The sequence below is a fragment of the Meles meles genome, chromosome 6 (assembly GCF_922984935.1).
Source record: "Meles meles chromosome 6, mMelMel3.1 paternal haplotype, whole genome shotgun sequence".
NCBI lineage: Eukaryota > Metazoa > Chordata > Mammalia > Carnivora > Mustelidae > Meles > Meles meles.
In genome coordinates, this window is record NC_060071.1 from 24108663 (window position 1) to 24128523 (window position 19861).

Sequence of the window (19861 nt, forward strand, 5' to 3'; positions counted from 1 at the left end):
GTCTGACGGAAACGTCCGCTTGGCTTGGGGCCGGGCGTTGTAAGATCCCTGCCTTGGCCGGGGCGTGGCCTGTGGGAACACAGGGTAGGTGGGGGTGGGGAGATGCCGGGCACGCCGGAGCCTGCGCACCGGGACCGAGCGGCCGAATGAGTGCCCCTTCCCTCAGGGGTGGTCCCCACGAAGCCCGCTGGCCCTGGCCACACCCCTGCGCTGGGTGGGAACGGGCCCTGCCTTCAGTCGGGCGGTCAGCCGGCCGCCCGGGGACCACGGGAAGCACATGACAAGAGCTGTGCCGGCTGAGCACCAAGGGCCTTTGGGCGGAGTGCGCGGGTGGTGGCGCCTGGTCCCGGGTCCAAGCGCCCCCTCTTCTCGCGAGGGCTGTGGGTCGGCATAGGGCCAGGCCCTGACGTCCCAGGGTTTGCCGTGTCCGTGGGCCCTGGGATTTTGTCGGTGGTCGCTGAGGGTCGGTGTCCTGCGGTCACGCCGGGACAGGGGTCACGGCGACAGAGGTCCCATGGCAGGGGCCTCCGCCCCCGCCAGCGTTAGCGGCTGGAGACGGCGTGCTCTGCCTTGCCAGGAGGACTCGGTCACGCGGGGTCTCTGGCCTTTTTCCGCCACCCCTCGGCGGTGTGGACCGTGGCGCTCGGAGTTTCCGTGGCACCGATCTTGCGGCACGGCCTGGCGCGCCGGGAGGCCTGGGTTCCCGGTCCCCGGAGGGCTCTGCCCGGGCCCGAGGCCTCCTCCCAAGGGCAACCGCCCCGTGGCCCCCCCAACAGCCGAAAGCCACCCGCCAGCCAGTTCCCTCCCCCATGCTCCCGGGGCCCACAAGTCCTACCCGCCCTCGCAAGCCAAGGCACACCCAACCGTACAACCCTTCCGCGGACGAGCTCGCACGCCCGCGCCCCTACGCAGGCACACACACGCGCACACACAGAGACACCGACCCGTGACCACACGCACACACCCTCGGCACACGCACACTCGCACCCGACGCCACGGAGGTCCCGCCCGTCCGCGGCCTTGACTGGCCTGCGTGCGGGGCATCCGGCCCGGCTGCCGCCCGGACTGCGGGACAGAGGGACAGGCACAGGCAGAGGCAGGAGGCCTTGCCCCCAGGCCCGTTCGGAGCCGCGTGGCGAGCTACGCCCCTGGGTCCTTTGCTCAGGCGTGCGTGCTCCTTTTCCACACTTGTCAGGCGCGGTGCGACGCCGGGTGGGCTCACGGTCACCCCAGAGAAGATGGCCTTCCTGTCCTCGGATGCGCGGAGCTTGGCCGGGTCCGCGGACGAAGTGCGGACCAGCGCGGGCACCCTGCGGACGGATCGGCGAGACGGTAAGCCTGCCGCCGCCTCCGGCGGCTCCCCTGGCGCCGGGATTTCGCGCGCCTGCCGGAGAGGCTGCCAGTGCGCGCCAGCCTTGTGGCGAGCGGGGTCTGGCCCCCAGTGGAGGTTGCACCCTTGCTCTTGCCCAGGGGCGTGGTTCCGGATGGGCCAGGCTGCTGCTGCTGCTGCAGGGCTCTGAGGCCACCCAGCCTGCCCCGTTCAGTTGGCCTGGCGGCCCCGAATGTGCTCGGATCGATGATGACTCCCTCCTTCTGCATTCCTTGGAAAAGCTGAACAAAATGAGTGAGAACTCCCTACCGTCGTTCTCATCGAAACTGAGGTCCAGCACGTTGTCTCCCCCGGGGACGGTAGGAGTGAGGGACAGCTTCCCCTCGGTCACACGCCGGCAGCCCACCCCCACCCCCACCACCGCGGCAACCACCGCTACCGGCAGCACCACCAGACCAGCAGCAGCACCAGCAGCACCACCACCACCACCACCACCACCACCACCACCACCACCTCCAGCCCGCAGGGTCCTCGGCCTCTTGAAAGCCGCATGTGGGGCTCAGGGCCCGGGGGGCGTATCCCCCCTTCCGCTGGCACGGAGGTCCTCGGAGACGTGGCCGGGCCCTTGTGGCGCGTCGGGCAGATGGCATCCCGGTCGTGGGAGTCCCGCAGGCAGGCGCTGGGCGAGGCCCTGTGAGCGCCTGTCCCGGAGCAGCGTGGGCCAGTGTGGCGCTCCAGGCGGAGCTCCTGGGGGAGCGTGTGGTTAGAGGCTGGCAGCGGCAGGCGCCATGCGTTCCGAGGAGAGCCCCGGGCCGGGCAAGCGGCGATGCGTGCCCGGGCCCCTCCTCCCGGTGGCATCGGTGGTGCGCCCCAGGGTCTCGGGGGCAGAGGGCCAAGGCCAGGACGCTGCCCTGGACAGCGCAGGGGTGGATCCCCGTGGAGGCCCCGTGGGGCCCCACGAGACCCGTGGCGGGAGACCAGGCTGAAAGTGGAGCCACCGGGCAGGCTCTTGCCCTCGACAGACACGGCGGGGCCGGGGGAGGGAGGCCGGCGGGCTGATGGTGGGGACCTGCGTGGCGCGAACCTCCGGTTGTATGCTGACACAGCCGGTCACGGCTGCGAGGGTTGTGGGGGCCGTGCCCTCCAGCACCCGTCCCCGTTGGGCGGCCACCTGGTGGCTACGGCGGCCGGGTTTGGGGTGTCTCGGGGCCGCGTTTTGGTCCCTTAGCGGAGTGCCCCTGGGGCCTCCGTCCCCGAGGAGCGGCGACCGGTGGGCGTCTTCCCGGGGTCCCGAGGGTGTGCGTTTGCCATGAACCCCGGCGCGGCCGGGACGGTGTCCTCTGGCGCGGGCCCCCGAGGCCACGGAGGGCTTGCCCCGCACCCGGGCCTGGGCCCGCGGAGCTGGAGGTGCTTCTGCCGAGGTGCCTGTGACTGGTGGACCCGATGCCCCGGAGCCCCGGGGCACGGGGCACGCTCCTGACCTGTCCTTGCGGGCTTACGCCCCAGGCAGGGCAGGGCAGGGCAAGCCCCGGGATCCCGGAGGCCAGTCCGGATCTGGGCCTTGGGCAAAGGTGGAGCTGGTTAAAGGGCCGGCTGCCGTGGGCTGGAGGAGAGGTGGCCTCCTTCCCTCGCTCCTCGCGCCTTTCCGCGGCGTCGCGCTGGGTGAGCGACGCCGCCCGGGCCAGGGCCGTTGTCCCTGCGCCGAGCGAGGGGTCCTGCCTAGAGTCCCGCAGGGTGTCTGACGGAAACGTCCGCTTGGCTTGGGGCCGGGCGTTGTAAGATCCCTGCCTTGGCCGGGGCGTGGCCTGTGGGAACACAGGGTAGGTGGGGGTGGGGAGATGCCGGGCACGCCGGAGCCTGCGCACCGGGACCGAGCGGCCGAATGAGTGCCCCTTCCCTCAGGGGTGGTCCCCACGAAGCCCGCTGGCCCTGGCCACACCCCTGCGCTGGGTGGGAACGGGCCCTGCCTTCAGTCGGGCGGTCAGCCGGCCGCCCGGGGACCACGGGAAGCACATGACAAGAGCTGTGCCGGCTGAGCACCAAGGGCCTTTGGGCGGAGTGCGCGGGTGGTGGCGCCTGGTCCCGGGTCCAAGCGCCCCCTCTTCTCGCGAGGGCTGTGGGTCGGCATAGGGCCAGGCCCTGACGTCCCAGGGTTTGCCGTGTCCGTGGGCCCTGGGATTTTGTCGGTGGTCGCTGAGGGTCGGTGTCCTGCGGTCACGCCGGGACAGGGGTCACGGCGACAGAGGTCCCATGGCAGGGGCCTCCGCCCCCGCCAGCGTTAGCGGCTGGAGACGGCGTGCTCTGCCTTGCCAGGAGGACTCGGTCACGCGGGGTCTCTGGCCTTTTTCCGCCACCCCTCGGCGGTGTGGACCGTGGCGCTCGGAGTTTCCGTGGCACCGATCTTGCGGCACGGCCTGGCGCGCCGGGAGGCCTGGGTTCCCGGTCCCCGGAGGGCTCTGCCCGGGCCCGAGGCCTCCTCCCAAGGGCAACCGCCCCGTGGCCCCCCCAACAGCCGAAAGCCACCCGCCGGCCAGTTCCCTCCCCCATGCTCCCGGGGCCCACAAGTCCTACCCGCCCTCGCAAGCCAAGGCACACCCAACCGTACAACCCTTCCGCGGACGAGCTCGCACGCCCGCGCCCCTACGCTGGCACACACACGCGCACACACAGAGACACCGACCCGTGACCACACGCACACACCCTCGGCACACGCACACTCGCACCCGACGCCACGGAGGTCCCGCCCGTCCGCGGCCTTGACTGGCCTGCGTGCGGGGCATCCGGCCCGGCTGCCGCCCGGACTGCGGGACAGAGGGACAGGCACAGGCAGAGGCAGGAGGCCTTGCCCCCAGGCCCGTTCGGAGCCGCGTGGCGAGCTACGCCCCTGGGTCCTTTGCTCACGCGTGCGTGCTCCTTTTCCACACTTGTCAGGCGCGGTGCGACGCCGGGTGGGCTCACGGTCACCCCAGAGAAGATGGCCTTCCTGTCCTCGGATGCGCGGAGCTTGGCCGGGTCCGCGGACGAAGTGCGGACCAGCGCGGGCACCCTGCGGACGGATCGGCGAGACGGTAAGCCTGCCGCCGCCTCCGGCGGCTCCCCTGGCGCCGGGATTTCGCGCGCCTGCCGGAGAGGCTGCCAGTGCGCGCCAGCCTTGTGGCGAGCGGGGTCTGGCCCCCAGTGGAGGTTGCACCCTTGCTCTTGCCCAGGGGCGTGGTTCCGGTTGGGCCAGGCTGCTGCTGCTGCTGCAGGGCTCTGAGGCCACCCAGCCTGCCCCATTCAGTTGGCCTGGCGGCCCCGAATGTGCTCGGATCGATGATGACTCCCTCCTTCTGCATTCCTTGGAAAAGCTGAACAAAATGAGTGAGAACTCCCTACCGTCGTTCTCATCGAAACTGAGGTCCAGCACGTTGTCTCCCCCGGGGACGGTAGGAGTGAGGGACAGCTTCCCCTCGGTCACACGCCGGCAGCCCACCCCCACCCCCACCACCGCGGCAACCACCGCTACCGGCAGCACCACCAGACCAGCAGCAGCACCAGCAGCACCACCACCACCACCACCACCACCACCACCACCACCACCTTCAGCCCGCAGGGTCCTCGGCCTCTTGAAAGCCGCATGTGGGGCTCAGGGCCCGGGGGGCGTATCCCCCCTTCCGCTGGCACGGAGGTCCTCGGAGACGTGGCCGGGCCCTTGTGGCGCGTCGGGCAGATGGCATCCCGGTCGTGGGAGTCCCGCAGGCAGGCGCTGGGCGAGGCCCTGTGAGCGCCTGTCCCGGAGCAGCGTGGGCCAGTGTGGCGCTCCAGGCGGAGCTCCTGGGGGAGCGTGTGGTTAGAGGCTGGCAGCGGCAGGCGCCATGCGTTCCGAGGAGAGCCCCGGGCCGGGCAAGCGGCGATGCGTGCCCGGGCCCCTCCTCCCGGTGGCATCGGTGGTGCGCCCCAGGGTCTCGGGGGCAGAGGGCCAAGGCCAGGACGCTGCCCTGGACAGCGCAGGGGTGGATCCCCGTGGAGGCCCCGTGGGGCCCCACGAGGCCCGTGGCGGGAGACCAGGCTGAAAGTGGAGCCACCGGGCAGGCTCTTGCCCTCGACAGACACGGCGGGGCCGGGGGAGGGAGGCCGGCGGGCTGATGGTGGGGACCTGCGTGGCGCGAACCTCCGGTTGTATGCTGACACAGCCGGTCACGGCTGCGAGGGTTGTGGGGGCCGTGCCCTCCAGCACCCGTCCCCGTTGGGCGGCCACCTGGTGGCTACGGCGGCCGGGTTTGGGGTGTCTCGGGGCCGCGTTTTGGTCCCTTAGCGGAGTGCCCCTGGGGCCTCCGTCCCCGAGGAGCGGCGACCGGTGGGCGTCTTCCCGGGGTCCCGAGGGTGTGCGTTTGCCATGAACCCCGGCGCGGCCGGGACGGTGTCCGCTGGCGCGGGCCCCCGAGGCCACGGAGGGCTTGCCCCGCACCCGGGCCTGGGCCCGCGGAGCTGGAGGTGCTTCTGCCGAGGTGCCTGTGACTGGTGGACCCGATGCCCCGGAGCCCCGGGGCACGGGGCACGCTCCTGACCTGTCCTTGCGGGCTTACGCCCCAGGCAGGGCAGGGCAGGGCAAGCCCCGGGATCCCGGAGGCCAGTCCGGATCTGGGCCTTGGGCAAAGGTGGAGCTGGTTAAAGGGCCGGCTGCCGTGGGCTGGAGGAGAGGTGACCTCCTTCCCTCGCTCCTCGCGCCTTTCCGCGGCGTCGCGCTGGGTGAGCGACGCCGCCCGGGCCAGGGCCGTTGTCCCTGCGCCGAGCGAGGGGTCCTGCCTAGAGTCCCGCAGGGTGTCTGACGGAAACGTCCGCTTGGCTTGGGGCCGGGCGTTGTAAGATCCCTGCCTTGGCCGGGGCGTGGCCTGTGGGAACACAGGGTAGGTGGGGGTGGGGAGATGCCGGGCACGCCGGAGCCTGCGCACCGGGACCGAGCGGCCGAATGAGTGCCCCTTCCCTCAGGGGTGGTCCCCACGAAGCCCGCTGGCCCTGGACACACCCCTGCGCTGGGTGGGAACGGGCCCTGCCTTCAGTCGGGCGGTCAGCCGGCCGCCCGGGGACCACGGGAAGCACATGACAAGAGCTGTGCCGGCTGAGCACCAAGGGCCTTTGGGCGGAGTGCGCGGGTGGTGGCGCCTGGTCCCGGGTCCAAGCGCCCCCTCTTCTCGCGAGGGCTGTGGGTCGGCATAGGGCCAGGCCCTGACGTCCCAGGGTTTGCCGTGTCCGTGGGCCCTGGGATTTTGTCGGTGGTCGCTGAGGGTCGGTGTCCTGCGGTCACGCCGGGACAGGGGTCACGGCGACAGAGGTCCCATGGCAGGGGCCTCCGCCCCCGCCAGCGTTAGCGGCTGGAGACGGCGTGCTCTGCCTTGCCAGGAGGACTCGGTCACGCGGGGTCTCTGGCCTTTTTCCGCCACCCCTCGGCGGTGTGGACCGTGGCGCTCGGAGTTTCCGTGGCACCGATCTTGCGGCACGGCCTGGCGCGCCGGGAGGCCTGGGTTCCCGGTCCCCGGAGGGCTCTGCCCGGGCCCGAGGCCTCCTCCCAAGGGCAACCGCCCCGTGGCCCCCCCAACAGCCGAAAGCCACCCGCCAGCCAGTTCCCTCCCCCATGCTCCCGGGGCCCACAAGTCCTACCCGCCCTCGCAAGCCAAGGCACACCCAACCGTACAACCCTTCCGCGGACGAGCTCGCACGCCCGCGCCCCTACGCAGGCACACACACGCGCACACACAGAGACACCGACCCGTGACCACACGCACACACCCTTGGCACACGCACACTCGCACCCGACGCCACGGAGGTCCCGCCCGTCCGCGGCCTTGACTGGCCTGCGTGCGGGGCATCCGGCCCGGCTGCCGCCCGGACTGCGGGACAGAGGGACAGGCACAGGCAGAGGCAGGAGGCCTTGCCCCCAGGCCCGTTCGGAGCCGCGTGGCGAGCTACGCCCCTGGGTCCTTTGCTCACGCGTGCGTGCTCCTTTTCCACACTTGTCAGGCGCGGTGCGACGCCGGGTGGGCTCACGGTCACCCCAGAGAAGATGGCCTTCCTGTCCTCGGATGCGCGGAGCTTGGCCGGGTCCGCGGACGAAGTGCGGACCAGCGCGGGCACCCTGCGGACGGATCGGCGAGACGGTAAGCCTGCCGCCGCCTCCGGCGGCTCCCCTGGCGCCGGGATTTCGCGCGCCTGCCGGAGAGGCTGCCAGTGCGCGCCAGCCTTGTGGCGAGCGGGGTCTGGCCCCCAGTGGAGGTTGCACCCTTGCTCTTGCCCAGGGGCGTGGTTCCGGATGGGCCAGGCTGCTGCTGCTGCTGCAGGGCTCTGAGGCCACCCAGCCTGCCCCGTTCAGTTGGCCTGGCGGCCCCGAATGTGCTCGGATCGATGATGACTCCCTCCTTCTGCATTCCTTGGAAAAGCTGAACAAAATGAGTGAGAACTCCCTACCGTCGTTCTCATCGAAACTGAGGTCCAGCACGTTGTCTCCCCCGGGGACGGTAGGAGTGAGGGACAGCTTCCCCTCGGTCACACGCCGGCAGCCCACCCCCACCCCCACCACCGCGGCAACCACCGCTACCGGCAGCACCACCAGACCAGCAGCAGCACCAGCAGCAGCACCACCACCACCACCACCACCACCACCACCACCACCTCCAGCCCGCAGGGTCCTCGGCCTCTTGAAAGCCGCATGTGGGGCTCAGGGCCCGGGGGGCGTATCCCCCCTTCCGCTGGCACGGAGGTCCTCGGAGACGTGGCCGGGCCCTTGTGGCGCGTCGGGCAGATGGCATCCCGGTCGTGGGAGTCCCGCAGGCAGGCGCTGGGCGAGGCCCTGTGAGCGCCTGTCCCGGAGCAGCGTGGGCCAGTGTGGCGCTCCAGGCGGAGCTCCTGGGGGAGCGTGTGGTTAGAGGCTGGCAGCGGCAGGCGCCATGCGTTCCGAGGAGAGCCCCGGGCCGGGCAAGCGGCGATGCGTGCCCGGGCCCCTCCTCCCGGTGGCATCGGTGGTGCGCCCCAGGGTCTCGGGGGCAGAGGGCCAAGGCCAGGACGCTGCCCTGGACAGCGCAGGGGTGGATCCCCGTGGAGGCCCCGTGGGGCCCCACGAGGCCCGTGGCGGGAGACCAGGCTGAAAGTGGAGCCACCGGGCAGGCTCTTGCCCTCGACAGACACGGCGGGGCCGGGGGAGGGAGGCCGGCGGGCTGATGGTGGGGACCTGCGTGGCGCGAACCTCCGGTTGTATGCTGACACAGCCGGTCACGGCTGCGAGGGTTGTGGGGGCCGTGCCCTCCAGCACCCGTCCCCGTTGGGCGGCCACCTGGTGGCTACGGCGGCCGGGTTTGGGGTGTCTCGGGGCCGCGTTTCGGTCCCTTAGCGGAGTGCCCCTGGGGCCTCCGTCCCCGAGGAGCGGCGACCGGTGGGCGTCTTCCCGGGGTCCCGAGGGTGTGCGTTTGCCATGAACCCCGGCGCGGCCGGGACGGTGTCCGCTGGCGCGGGCCCCCGAGGCCACGGAGGGCTTGCCCCGCACCCGGGCCTGGGCCCGCGGAGCTGGAGGTGCTTCTGCCGAGGTGCCTGTGACTGGTGGACCCGATGCCCCGGAGCCCCGGGGCACGGGGCACGCTCCTGACCTGTCCTTGCGGGCTTGTGCCCCAGGCAGGGCAGGGCAGGGCAAGCCCCGGGATCCCGGAGGCCAGTCCGGATCTGGGCCTTGGGCAAAGGTGGAGCTGGTTAAAGGGCCGGCTGTCGTGGGCTGGAGGAAAGGTGGCCTCCTTCCCTCACTCCTCGCGCCTTTCTGCGGCGTCGTGCTGGGTGAGCGACGCCACCCGGGCCAGGGCCGTTGTCCCTGCGCTGAGCGAGGGGTCCTGCCTAGAGTCCCGCAGGGTGTCTGACGGAGACGTCCGCTTGGCTTGGGGCCGGGCGTTGTAAGATCCCTGCCTTGGCCGGGGCGTGGCCAGTGGGAACACAGGGTAGGTGGGGGTGGGGAGATGCCGGGCACGCCGGAGCCTGCGCACCGGGACCGAGCGGCCGAATGAGTGCCCCTTCCCTCAGGGGCGGTCCCCACGAAGCCCGCTGACCCTGGACACACCCCTGCGCTGGGTGGGAACGGGCCCTGCCTTCAGTCGGGCGGTCAGCCGGCCGCCCGGGGACCACGGGAAGCACATGACAAGAGCTGTGCCGGCTGAGCACCAAGGGCCTTTGGGCGGAGTGCGCGGGTGGTGGCGCCTGGTCCCGGGTCCAAGCGCCCCCTCTTCTCGCGAGGGCTGTGGGTCGGCATAGGGCCAGGCCCTGACGTCCCAGGGTTTGCCGTGTCCGTGGGCCCTGGGCTTTTGTCGGTGGTCGCTGAGGGTCGGTGTCCTGCGGTCACGCCGGGACAGGGGTCACGGCGACAGAGGTCCCATGGCAGGGGCCTCCGCCCCCGCCAGCGTTAGCGGCTGGAGACGGCGTGCTCTGCCTTGCCAGGAGGACTCGGACACGCGGGGTCTCTGGCCTTTTTCCGCCACCCCTCGGCGGTGTGGACCGTGGCGCTCGGAGTTTCCGTGGCACCGATCTTGCGGCACGGCCTGGCGCGCCGGGAGGCCTGGGTTCCCGGTCCCCGGAGGGCTCTGCACGGGCCCGAGGCCTCCTCCCAAGGGCAACCGCCCCGTGGCCCCCCCAATAGCTGAAAGCCACCCGCCGGCCAGTTCCCTCCCCCATGCTCCCGGGGCCCACAAGTCCTACCCGCCCTCGCAAGCCAAGGCACACCCAACCGTACCCCCCTTCCGCGGGCGCGCTTGCACGCCCGCGCCCCTACGCAGGCACACACACGCGCACACACAGAGACACCGACCCGTGACCACACGCACACACCCTCGGCACACGCACACTCGCACCCGACGCCACGGAGGTCCCGCCCGTCCGCGGCCTTGACTGTCCTGCGTGCGGGGCATCCGGCCCGGCTGCCGCCCGGACTGCGGGACAGAGGGACAGGCACAGGCAGAGGCAGGAGGCCTTGCCCCCAGGCCCGTTCGGAGCCGCGTGGCGAGCTACGCCCCTGGGTCCTTTGCTCACGCGTGCGTGCTCCTTTTCCACACTTGTCAGGCGCGGTGCGACGCAGGGTGGGCTCACGGTCACCCCAGAGAAGATGGCCTTCCTGTCCTCGGATGCGCGGAGCTTGGCCGGGTCCGCGGACGAAGTGCGGACCAGCGCGGGCACCCTGCGGACGGATCGGCGAGACGGTAAGCCTGCCGCCGCCTCCGGCGGCTCCCCTGGCGCCGGGATTTCGCGCGCCTGCCGGAGAGGCTGCCAGTGCGCGCCAGCCTTGTGGCGAGCGGGGTCTGGCCCCCAGTGGAGGTTGCACCCTTGCTCTTGCCCAGGGGCGTGGTTCCGGATGGGCCAGGCTGCTGCTGCTGCTGCAGGGCTCTGAGACCACCCAGCCTGCCCCGTTCAGTTGGCCTGGCGGCCCCGAATGTGCTCGGATCGATGATGACTCCCTCCTTCTGCATTCCTTGGAAAAGCTGAACAAAATGAGTGAGAACTCCCTACCGTCGTTCTCATCGAAACTGAGGTCCAGCACGTTGTCTCCCCCGGGGACGGTAGGAGTGAGGGACAGCTTCCCCTCGGTCACACGCCGGCAGCCCACCCCCACCCCCACCACCGCGGCAACCACCGCTACCGGCAGCACCACCAGACCAGCAGCAGCACCAGCAGCACCACCACCACCACCACCACCACCACCACCACCACCACCTCCAGCCCGCAGGGTCCTCGGCCTCTTGAAAGCCGCATGTGGGGCTCAGGGCCCGGGGGGCGTATCCCCCCTTCCGCTGGCACGGAGGTCCTCGGAGACGTGGCCGGGCCCTTGTGGCGCGTCGGGCAGATGGCATCCCGGTCGTGGGAGTCCCGCAGGCAGGCGCTGGGCGAGGCCCTGTGAGCGCCTGTCCCGGAGCAGCGTGGGCCAGTGTGGCGCTCCAGGCGGAGCTCCTGGGGGAGCGTGTGGTTAGAGGCTGGCAGCGGCAGGCGCCATGCGTTCCGAGGAGAGCCCCGGGCCGGGCAAGCGGCGATGGGTGCCCGGGCCCCTCCTCCCGGTGGCATCGGTGGTGCGCCCCAGGGTCTCGGGGGCAGAGGGCCAAGGCCAGGACGCTGCCCTGGACAGCGCAGGGGTGGATCCCCGTGGAGGCCCCGTGGGGCCCCACGAGGCCCGTGGCGGGAGACCAGGCTGAAAGTGGAGCCACCGGGCAGGCTCTTGCCCTCGACAGACACGGCGGGGCCGGGGGAGGGAGGCCGGCGGGCTGATGGTGGGGACCTGCGTGGCGCGAACCTCCGGTTGTATGCTGACATAGCCGGTCACGGCTGCGAAGGTTGTGGGGGCCGTGCCCTCCAGCACCCGTCCCCGTTGGGCGGCCACCTGGTGGCTACGGCGGCCGGGTTCGGGGTGTCTCGGGGCCGCGTTTCGGTCCCTTAGCGGAGTGCCCCTGGGGCCTCCGTCCCCGAGGAGCGGCGACCGGTGGGCGTCTTCCCGGGGTCCCGAGGGTGTGCGTTTGCCATGAACCCCGGCGCGGCCGGGACGGTGTCCGCTGGCGCGGGCCCCCGAGGCCACGGAGGGCTTGCCCCGCACCCGGGCCTGGGCCCGCGAAGCTGGAGGTGCTTCTGCCGAGGTGCCTGTGACTGGTGGACCCGATGCCCCGGAGCCCCGGGGCACGGGGCACGCTCCTGACCTGTCCTTGCGGGCTTACGCCCCAGGCAGGGCAGGGCAGGGCAAGCCCCGGGATCCCGGAGGCCAGTCCGGATCTGGGCCTTGGGCAAAGGTGGAGCTGGTTAAAGGGCCGGCTGCCGTGGGCTGGAGGAGAGGTGGCCTCCTTCCCTCGCTCCTCGCGCCTTTCCGCGGCGTCGCGCTGGGTGAGCGACGCCGCCCGGGCCAGGGCCGTTGTCCCTGCGCCGAGCGAGGGGTCCTGCCTAGAGTCCCGCAGGGTGTCTGACGGAAACGTCCGCTTGGCTTGGGGCCGGGCGTTGTAAGATCCCTGCCTTGGCCGGGGCGTGGCCTGTGGGAACACAGGGTAGGTGGGGGTGGGGAGATGCCGGGCACGCCGGAGCCTGCGCACCGGGACCGAGCGGCCGAATGAGTGCCCCTTCCCTCAGGGGTGGTCCCCACGAAGCCCGCTGGCCCTGGACACACCCCTGCGCTGGGTGGGAACGGGCCCTGCCTTCAGTCGGGCGGTCAGCCGGCCGCCCGGGGACCACGGGAAGCACATGACAAGAGCTGTGCCGGCTGAGCACCAAGGGCCTTTGGGCGGAGTGCGCGGGTGGTGGCGCCTGGTCCCGGGTCCAAGCGCCCCCTCTTGTCGCGAGGGCTGTGGGTCGGCATAGGGCCAGGCCCTGACGTCCCAGGGTTTGCCGTGTCCGTGGGCCCTGGGATTTTGTCGGTGGTCGCTGAGGGTCGGTGTCCTGCGGTCACGCCGGGACAGGGGTCACGGCGACAGAGGTCCCATGGCAGGGGCCTCCGCCCCCGCCAGCGTTAGCGGCTGGAGACGGCGTGCTCTGCCTTGCCAGGAGGACTCGGTCACGCGGGGTCTCTGGCCTTTTTCCGCCACCCCTCGGCGGTGTGGACCGTGGCGCTCGGAGTTTCCGTGGCACCGATCTTGCGGCACGGCCTGGCGCGCCGGGAGGCCTGGGTTCCCGGTCCCCGGAGGGCTCTGCACGGGCCCGAGGCCTCCTCCCAAGGGCAACCGCCCCGTGGCCCCCCCAATAGCTGAAAGCCACCCGCCGGCCAGTTCCCTCCCCCATGCTCCCGGGGCCCACAAGTCCTACCCGCCCTCGCAAGCCAAGGCACACCCAACCGTACCCCCCTTCCGCGGGCGCGCTTGCACGCCCGCGCCCCTACGCAGGCACACACACGCGCACACACAGAGACACCGACCCGTGACCACACGCACACACCCTCGGCACACGCACACTCGCACCCGACGCCACGGAGGTCCCGCCCGTCCGCGGCCTTGACTGGCCTGCGTGCGGGGCATCCGGCCCGGCTGCCGCCCGGACTGCGGGACAGAGGGACAGGCACAGGCAGAGGCAGGAGGCCTTGCCCCCAGGCCCGTTCGGAGCCGCGTGGCGAGCTACGCCCCTGGGTCCTTTGCTCACGCGTGCGTGCTCCTTTTCCACACTTGTCAGGCGCGGTGCGACGCAGGGTGGGCTCACGGTCACCCCAGAGAAGATGGCCTTCCTGTCCTCGGATGCGCGGAGCTTGGCCGGGTCCGCGGACGAAGTGCGGACCAGCGCGGGCACCCTGCGGACGGATCGGCGAGACGGTAAGCCTGCCGCCGCCTCCGGCGGCTCCCCTGGCGCCGGGATTTCGCGCGCCTGCCGGAGAGGCTGCCAGTGCGCGCCAGCCTTGTGGCGAGCGGGGTCTGGCCCCCAGTGGAGGTTGCACCCTTGCTCTTGCCCAGGGGCGTGGTTCCGGATGGGCCAGGCTGCTGCTGCTGCTGCAGGGCTCTGAGACCACCCAGCCTGCCCCGTTCAGTTGGCCTGGCGGCCCCGAATGTGCTCGGATCGATGATGACTCCCTCCTTCTGCATTCCTTGGAAAAGCTGAACAAAATGAGTGAGAACTCCCTACCGTCGTTCTCATCGAAACTGAGGTCCAGCACGTTGTCTCCCCCGGGGACGGTAGGAGTGAGGGACAGCTTCCCCTCGGTCACACGCCGGCAGCCCACCCCCACCCCCACCACCGCGGCAACCACCGCTACCGGCAGCACCACCAGACCAGCAGCAGCACCAGCAGCACCACCACCACCACCACCACCACCACCACCACCACCACCTCCAGCCCGCAGGGTCCTCGGCCTCTTGAAAGCCGCATGTGGGGCTCAGGGCCCGGGGGGCGTATCCCCCCTTCCGCTGGCACGGAGGTCCTCGGAGACGTGGCCGGGCCCTTGTGGCGCGTCGGGCAGATGGCATCCCGGTCGTGGGAGTCCCGCAGGCAGGCGCTGGGCGAGGCCCTGTGAGCGCCTGTCCCGGAGCAGCGTGGGCCAGTGTGGCGCTCCAGGCGGAGCTCCTGGGGGAGCGTGTGGTTAGAGGCTGGCAGCGGCAGGCGCCATGCGTTCCGAGGAGAGCCCCGGGCCGGGCAAGCGGCGATGGGTGCCCGGGCCCCTCCTCCCGGTGGCATCGGTGGTGCGCCCCAGGGTCTCGGGGGCAGAGGGCCAAGGCCAGGACGCTGCCCTGGACAGCGCAGGGGTGGATCCCCGTGGAGGCCCCGTGGGGCCCCACGAGGCCCGTGGCGGGAGACCAGGCTGAAAGTGGAGCCACCGGGCAGGCTCTTGCCCTCGACAGACACGGCGGGGCCGGGGGAGGGAGGCCGGCGGGCTGATGGTGGGGACCTGCGTGGCGCGAACCTCCGGTTGTATGCTGACATAGCCGGTCACGGCTGCGAAGGTTGTGGGGGCCGTGCCCTCCAGCACCCGTCCCCGTTGGGCGGCCACCTGGTGGCTACGGCGGCCGGGTTCGGGGTGTCTCGGGGCCGCGTTTCGGTCCCTTAGCGGAGTGCCCCTGGGGCCTCCGTCCCCGAGGAGCGGCGACCGGTGGGCGTCTTCCCGGGGTCCCGAGGGTGTGCGTTTGCCATGAACCCCGGCGCGGCCGGGACGGTGTCCGCTGGCGCGGGCCCACGAGGCCACGGAGGGCTTGCCCCGCACCCGGGCCTGGGCCCGCGAAGCTGGAGGTGCTTCTGCCGAGGTGCCTGTGACTGGTGGACCCGATGCCCCGGAGCCCCGGGGCACGGGGCACGCTCCTGACCTGTCCTTGCGGGCTTACGCCCCAGGCAGGGCAGGGCAGGGCAAGCCCCGGGATCCCGGAGGCCAGTCCGGATCTGGGCCTTGGGCAAAGGTGGAGCTGGTTAAAGGGCCGGCTGCCGTGGGCTGGAGGAGAGGTGGCCTCCTTCCCTCGCTCCTCGCGCCTTTCCGCGGCGTCGCGCTGGGTGAGCGACGCCGCCCGGGCCAGGGCCGTTGTCCCTGCGCCGAGCGAGGGGTCCTGCCTAGAGTCCCGCAGGGTGTCTGACGGAAACGTCCGCTTGGCTTGGGGCCGGGCGTTGTAAGATCCCTGCCTTGGCCGGGGCGTGGCCTGTGGGAACACAGGGTAGGTGGGGGTGGGGAGATGCCGGGCACGCCGGAGCCTGCGCACCGGGACCGAGCGGCCGAATGAGTGCCCCTTCCCTCAGGGGTGGTCCCCACGAAGCCCGCTGGCCCTGGCCACACCCCTGCGCTGGGTGGGAACGGGCCCTGCCTTCAGTCGGGCGGTCAGCCGGCCGCCCGGGGACCACGGGAAGCACATGACAAGAGCTGTGCCGGCTGAGCACCAAGGGCCTTTGGGCGGAGTGCGCGGGTGGTGGCGCCTGGTCCCGGGTCCAAGCGCCCCCTCTTGTCGCGAGGGCTGTGGGTCGGCATAGGGCCAGGCCCTGACGTCCCAGGGTTTGCCGTGTCCGTGGGCCCTGGGATTTTGTCGGTGGTCGCTGAGGGTCGGTGTCCTGCGGTCACGCCGGGACAGGGGTCACGGCGACAGAGGTCCCATGGCAGGGGCCTCCGCCCCCGCCAGCGTTAGCGGCTGGAGACGGCGTGCTCTGCCTTGCCAGGAGGACTCGGTCACGCGGGGTCTCTGGCCTTTTTCCGCCACCCCTCGGCGGTGTGGACCGTGGCGCTCGGAGTTTCCGTGGCACCGATCTTGCGGCACGGCCTGGCGCGCCGGGAGGCCTGGGTTCCCGGTCCCCGGAGGGCTCTGCACGGGCCCGAGGCCTCCTCCCAAGGGCAACCGCCCCGTGGCCCCCCCAATAGCTGAAAGCCACCCGCCGGCCAGTTCCCTCCCCCATGCTCCAGGGGCCCACAAGTCCTACCCGCCCTCGCAAGCCAAGGCACACCCAACCGTACCCCCCTTCCGCGGGCGCGCTTGCACGCCCGCGCCCCTACGCAGGCACACACACGCGCACACACAGAGACACCGACCCGTGACCACACGCACACACCCTCGGCACACGCACACTCGCACCCGACGCCACGGAGGTCCCGCCCGTCCGCGGCCTTGACTGTCCTGCGTGCGGGGCATCCGGCCCGGCTGCCGCCCGGACTGCGGGACAGAGGGACAGGCACAGGCAGAGGCAGGAGGCCTTGCCCCCAGGCCCGTTCGGAGCCGCGTGGCCAGCTACGCCCCTGGGTCCTTTGCTCACGCGTGCGTGCTCCTTTTCCACACTTGTCAGGCGCGGTGCGACGCAGGGTGGGCTCACGGTCACCCCAGAGAAGATGGCCTTCCTGTCCTCGGATGCGCGGAGCTTGGCCGGGTCCGCGGACGAAGTGCGGACCAGCGCGGGCACCCTGCGGACGGATCGGCGAGACGGTAAGCCTGCCGCCGCCTCCGGCGGCTCCCCTGGCGCCGGGATTTCGCGCGCCTGCCGGAGAGGCTGCCAGTGCGCGCCAGCCTTGTGGCGAGCGGGGTCTGGCCCCCAGTGGAGGTTGCACCCTTGCTCTTGCCCAGGGGCGTGGTTCCGGATGGGCCAGGCTGCTGCTGCTGCTGCAGGGCTCTGAGACCACCCAGCCTGCCCCGTTCAGTTGGCCTGGCGGCCCCGAATGTGCTCGGATCGATGATGACTCCCTCCTTCTGCATTCCTTGGAAAAGCTGAACAAAATGAGTGAGAACTCCCTACCGTCGTTCTCATCGAAACTGAGGTCCAGCACGTTGTCTCCCCCGGGGACGGTAGGAGTGAGGGACAGCTTCCCCTCGGTCACACGCCGGCAGCCCACCCCCACCCCCACCACCGCGGCAACCACCGCTACCGGCAGCACCACCAGACCAGCAGCAGCACCAGCAGCACCACCACCACCACCACCACCACCACCACCACCACCACCTCCAGCCCGCAGGGTCCTCGGCCTCTTGAAAGCCGCATGTGGGGCTCAGGGCCCGGGGGGCGTATCCCCCCTTCCGCTGGCACGGAGGTCCTCGGAGACGTGGCCGGGCCCTTGTGGCGCGTCGGGCAGATGGCATCCCGGTCGTGGGAGTCCCGCAGGCAGGCGCTGGGCGAGGCCCTGTGAGCGCCTGTCCCGGAGCAGCGTGGGCCAGTGTGGCGCTCCAGGCGGAGCTCCTGGGGGAGCGTGTGGTTAGAGGCTGGCAGCGGCAGGCGCCATGCGTTCCGAGGAGAGCCCCGGGCCGGGCAAGCGGCGATGGGTGCCCGGGCCCCTCCTCCCGGTGGCATCGGTGGTGCGCCCCAGGGTCTCGGGGGCAGAGGGCCAAGGCCAGGACGCTGCCCTGGACAGCGCAGGGGTGGATCCCCGTGGAGGCCCCGTGGGGCCCCACGAGGCCCGTGGCGGGAGACCAGGCTGAAAGTGGAGCCACCGGGCAGGCTCTTGCCCTCGACAGACACGGCGGGGCCGGGGGAGGGAGGCCGGCGGGCTGATGGTGGGGACCTGCGTGGCGCGAACCTCCGGTTGTATGCTGACATAGCCGGTCACGGCTGCGAAGGTTGTGGGGGCCGTGCCCTCCAGCACCCGTCCCCGTTGGGCGGCCACCTGGTGGCTACGGCGGCCGGGTTCGGGGTGTCTCGGGGCCGCGTTTCGGTCCCTTAGCGGAGTGCCCCTGGGGCCTCCGTCCCCGAGGAGCGGCGACCGGTGGGCGTCTTCCCGGGGTCCCGAGGGTGTGCGTTTGCCATGAACCCCGGCGCGGCCGGGACGGTGTCCGCTGGCGCGGGCCCCCGAGGCCACGGAGGGCTTGCCCCGCACCCGGGCCTGGGCCCGCGAAGCTGGAGGTGCTTCTGCCGAGGTGCCTGTGACTGGTGGACCCGATGCCCCGGAGCCCCGGGGCACGGGGCACGCTCCTGACCTGTCCTTGCGGGCTTACGCCCCAGGCAGGGCAGGGCAGGGCAAGCCCCGGGATCCCGGAGGCCAGTCCGGATCTGGGCCTTGGGCAAAGGTGGAGCTGGTTAAAGGGCCGGCTGCCGTGGGCTGGAGGAGAGGTGGCCTCCTTCCCTCGCTCCTCGCGCCTTTCCGCGGCGTCGCGCTGGGTGAGCGACGCCTCCCGGGCCAGGGCCGTTGTCCCTGCGCCGAGCGAGGGGTCCTGCCTAGAGTCCCGCAGGGTGTCTGACGGAAACGTCCGCTTGGCTTGGGGCCGGGCGTTGTAAGATCCCTGCCTTGGCCGGGGCGTGGCCTGTGGGAACACAGGGTAGGTGGGGGTGGGGAGATGCCGGGCACGCCGGAGCCTGCGCACCGGGACCGAGCGGCCGAATGAGTGCCCCTTCCCTCAGGGGTGGTCCCCACGAAGCCCGCTGGCCCTGGCCACACCCCTGCGCTGGGTGGGAACGGGCCCTGCCTTCAGTCGGGCGGTCAGCCGGCCGCCCGGGGACCACGGGAAGCACATGACAAGAGCTGTGCCGGCTGAGCACCAAGGGCCTTTGGGCGGAGTGCGCGGGTGGTGGCGCCTGGTCCCGGGTCCAAGCGCCCCCTCTTGTCGCGAGGGCTGTGGGTCGGCATAGGGCCAGGCCCTGACGTCCCAGGGTTTGCCGTGTCCGTGGGCCCTGGGATTTTGTCGGTGGTCGCTGAGGGTCGGTGTCCTGCGGTCACGCCGGGACAGGGGTCACGGCGACAGAGGTCCCATGGCAGGGGCCTCCGCCCCCGCCAGCGTTAGCGGCTGGAGACGGCGTGCTCTGCCTTGCCAGGAGGACTCGGTCACGCGGGGTCTCTGGCCTTTTTCCGCCACCCCTCGGCGGTGTGGACCGTGGCGCTCGGAGTTTCCGTGGCACCGATCTTGCGGCACGGCCTGGCGCGCCGGGAGGCCTGGGTTCCCGGTCCCCGGAGGGCTCTGCCCGGGCCCGAGGCCTCCTCCCAAGGGCAACCGCCCCGTGGCCCCCCCAACAGCCGAAAGCCACCCGCCGGCCAGTTCCCTCCCCCATGCTCCCGGGGCCCACAAGTCCTACCCGCCCTCGCAAGCCAAGGCACACCCAACCGTACAACCCTTCCGCGGACGAGCTCGCACGCCCGCGCCCCTACGCAGGCACACACACGCGCACACACAGAGACACCGACCCGTGACCACACGCACACACCCTCGGCACACGCACACTCACACCCGACGCCACGGAGGTCCCGCCCGTCCGCGGCCTTGACTGGCCTGCGTGCGGGGCATCCGGCCCGGCTGCCGCCCGGACTGCGGGACAGAGGGACAGGCACAGGCAGAGGCAGGAGGCCTTGCCCCCAGGCCCGTTCGGAGCCGCGTGGCCAGCTACGCCCCTGGGTCCTTTGCTCACGCGTGCGTGCTCCTTTTCCACACTTGTCAGGCGCGGTGCGACGCAGGGTGGGCTCACGGTCACCCCAGAGAAGATGGCCTTCCTGTCCTCGGATGCGCGGAGCTTGGCCGGGTCCGCGGACGAAGTGCGGACCAGCGCGGGCACCCTGCGGACGGATCGGCGAGACGGTAAGCCTGCCGCCGCCTCCGGCGGCTCCCCTGGCGCCGGGATTTCGCGCGCCTGCCGGAGAGGCTGCCAGTGCGCGCCAGCCTTGTGGCGAGCGGGGTCTGGCCCCCAGTGGAGGTTGCACCCTTGCTCTTG

The 19861-nt window shown here is 71.9% G+C and overlaps 1 protein-coding gene and 6 non-coding genes across 7 annotated transcripts in view; all 7 read left to right on the plus strand.

Moving 5' to 3' along the window:
- The window catches only part of LOC123943504, a 110513-nt gene that overhangs the window by 74768 nt on the left and 15884 nt on the right, over positions 1-19861 (plus strand). The window contains exons 25-31 of the mRNA XM_046007801.1: positions 1196-1332; positions 4262-4398; positions 7328-7464; positions 10394-10530; positions 13460-13596; positions 16526-16662; positions 19592-19728. Coding sequence (XP_045863757.1) covers positions 1196-1332; positions 4262-4398; positions 7328-7464; positions 10394-10530; positions 13460-13596; positions 16526-16662; positions 19592-19728 — 959 coding nt within the window. The remainder of the gene's footprint in view (positions 1-1195; positions 1333-4261; positions 4399-7327; positions 7465-10393; positions 10531-13459; positions 13597-16525; positions 16663-19591; positions 19729-19861) is intronic.
- Positions 1571-1665, plus strand: LOC123945114. The gene has a single exon (XR_006819033.1). It is a non-coding gene; the product is annotated as a small nucleolar RNA SNORD116 (small nucleolar RNA).
- LOC123945115 lies at positions 4637-4731 on the plus strand. Its single transcript, XR_006819034.1, has one exon. It is a non-coding gene; the product is annotated as a small nucleolar RNA SNORD116 (small nucleolar RNA).
- On the plus strand, positions 7703-7797 carry LOC123945116. The gene has a single exon (XR_006819035.1). It is a non-coding gene; the product is annotated as a small nucleolar RNA SNORD116 (small nucleolar RNA).
- On the plus strand, positions 10769-10863 carry LOC123945118. The gene has a single exon (XR_006819037.1). It is a non-coding gene; the product is annotated as a small nucleolar RNA SNORD116 (small nucleolar RNA).
- LOC123945119 lies at positions 13835-13929 on the plus strand. Its single transcript, XR_006819038.1, has one exon. It is a non-coding gene; the product is annotated as a small nucleolar RNA SNORD116 (small nucleolar RNA).
- LOC123945120 lies at positions 16901-16995 on the plus strand. Its single transcript, XR_006819039.1, has one exon. It is a non-coding gene; the product is annotated as a small nucleolar RNA SNORD116 (small nucleolar RNA).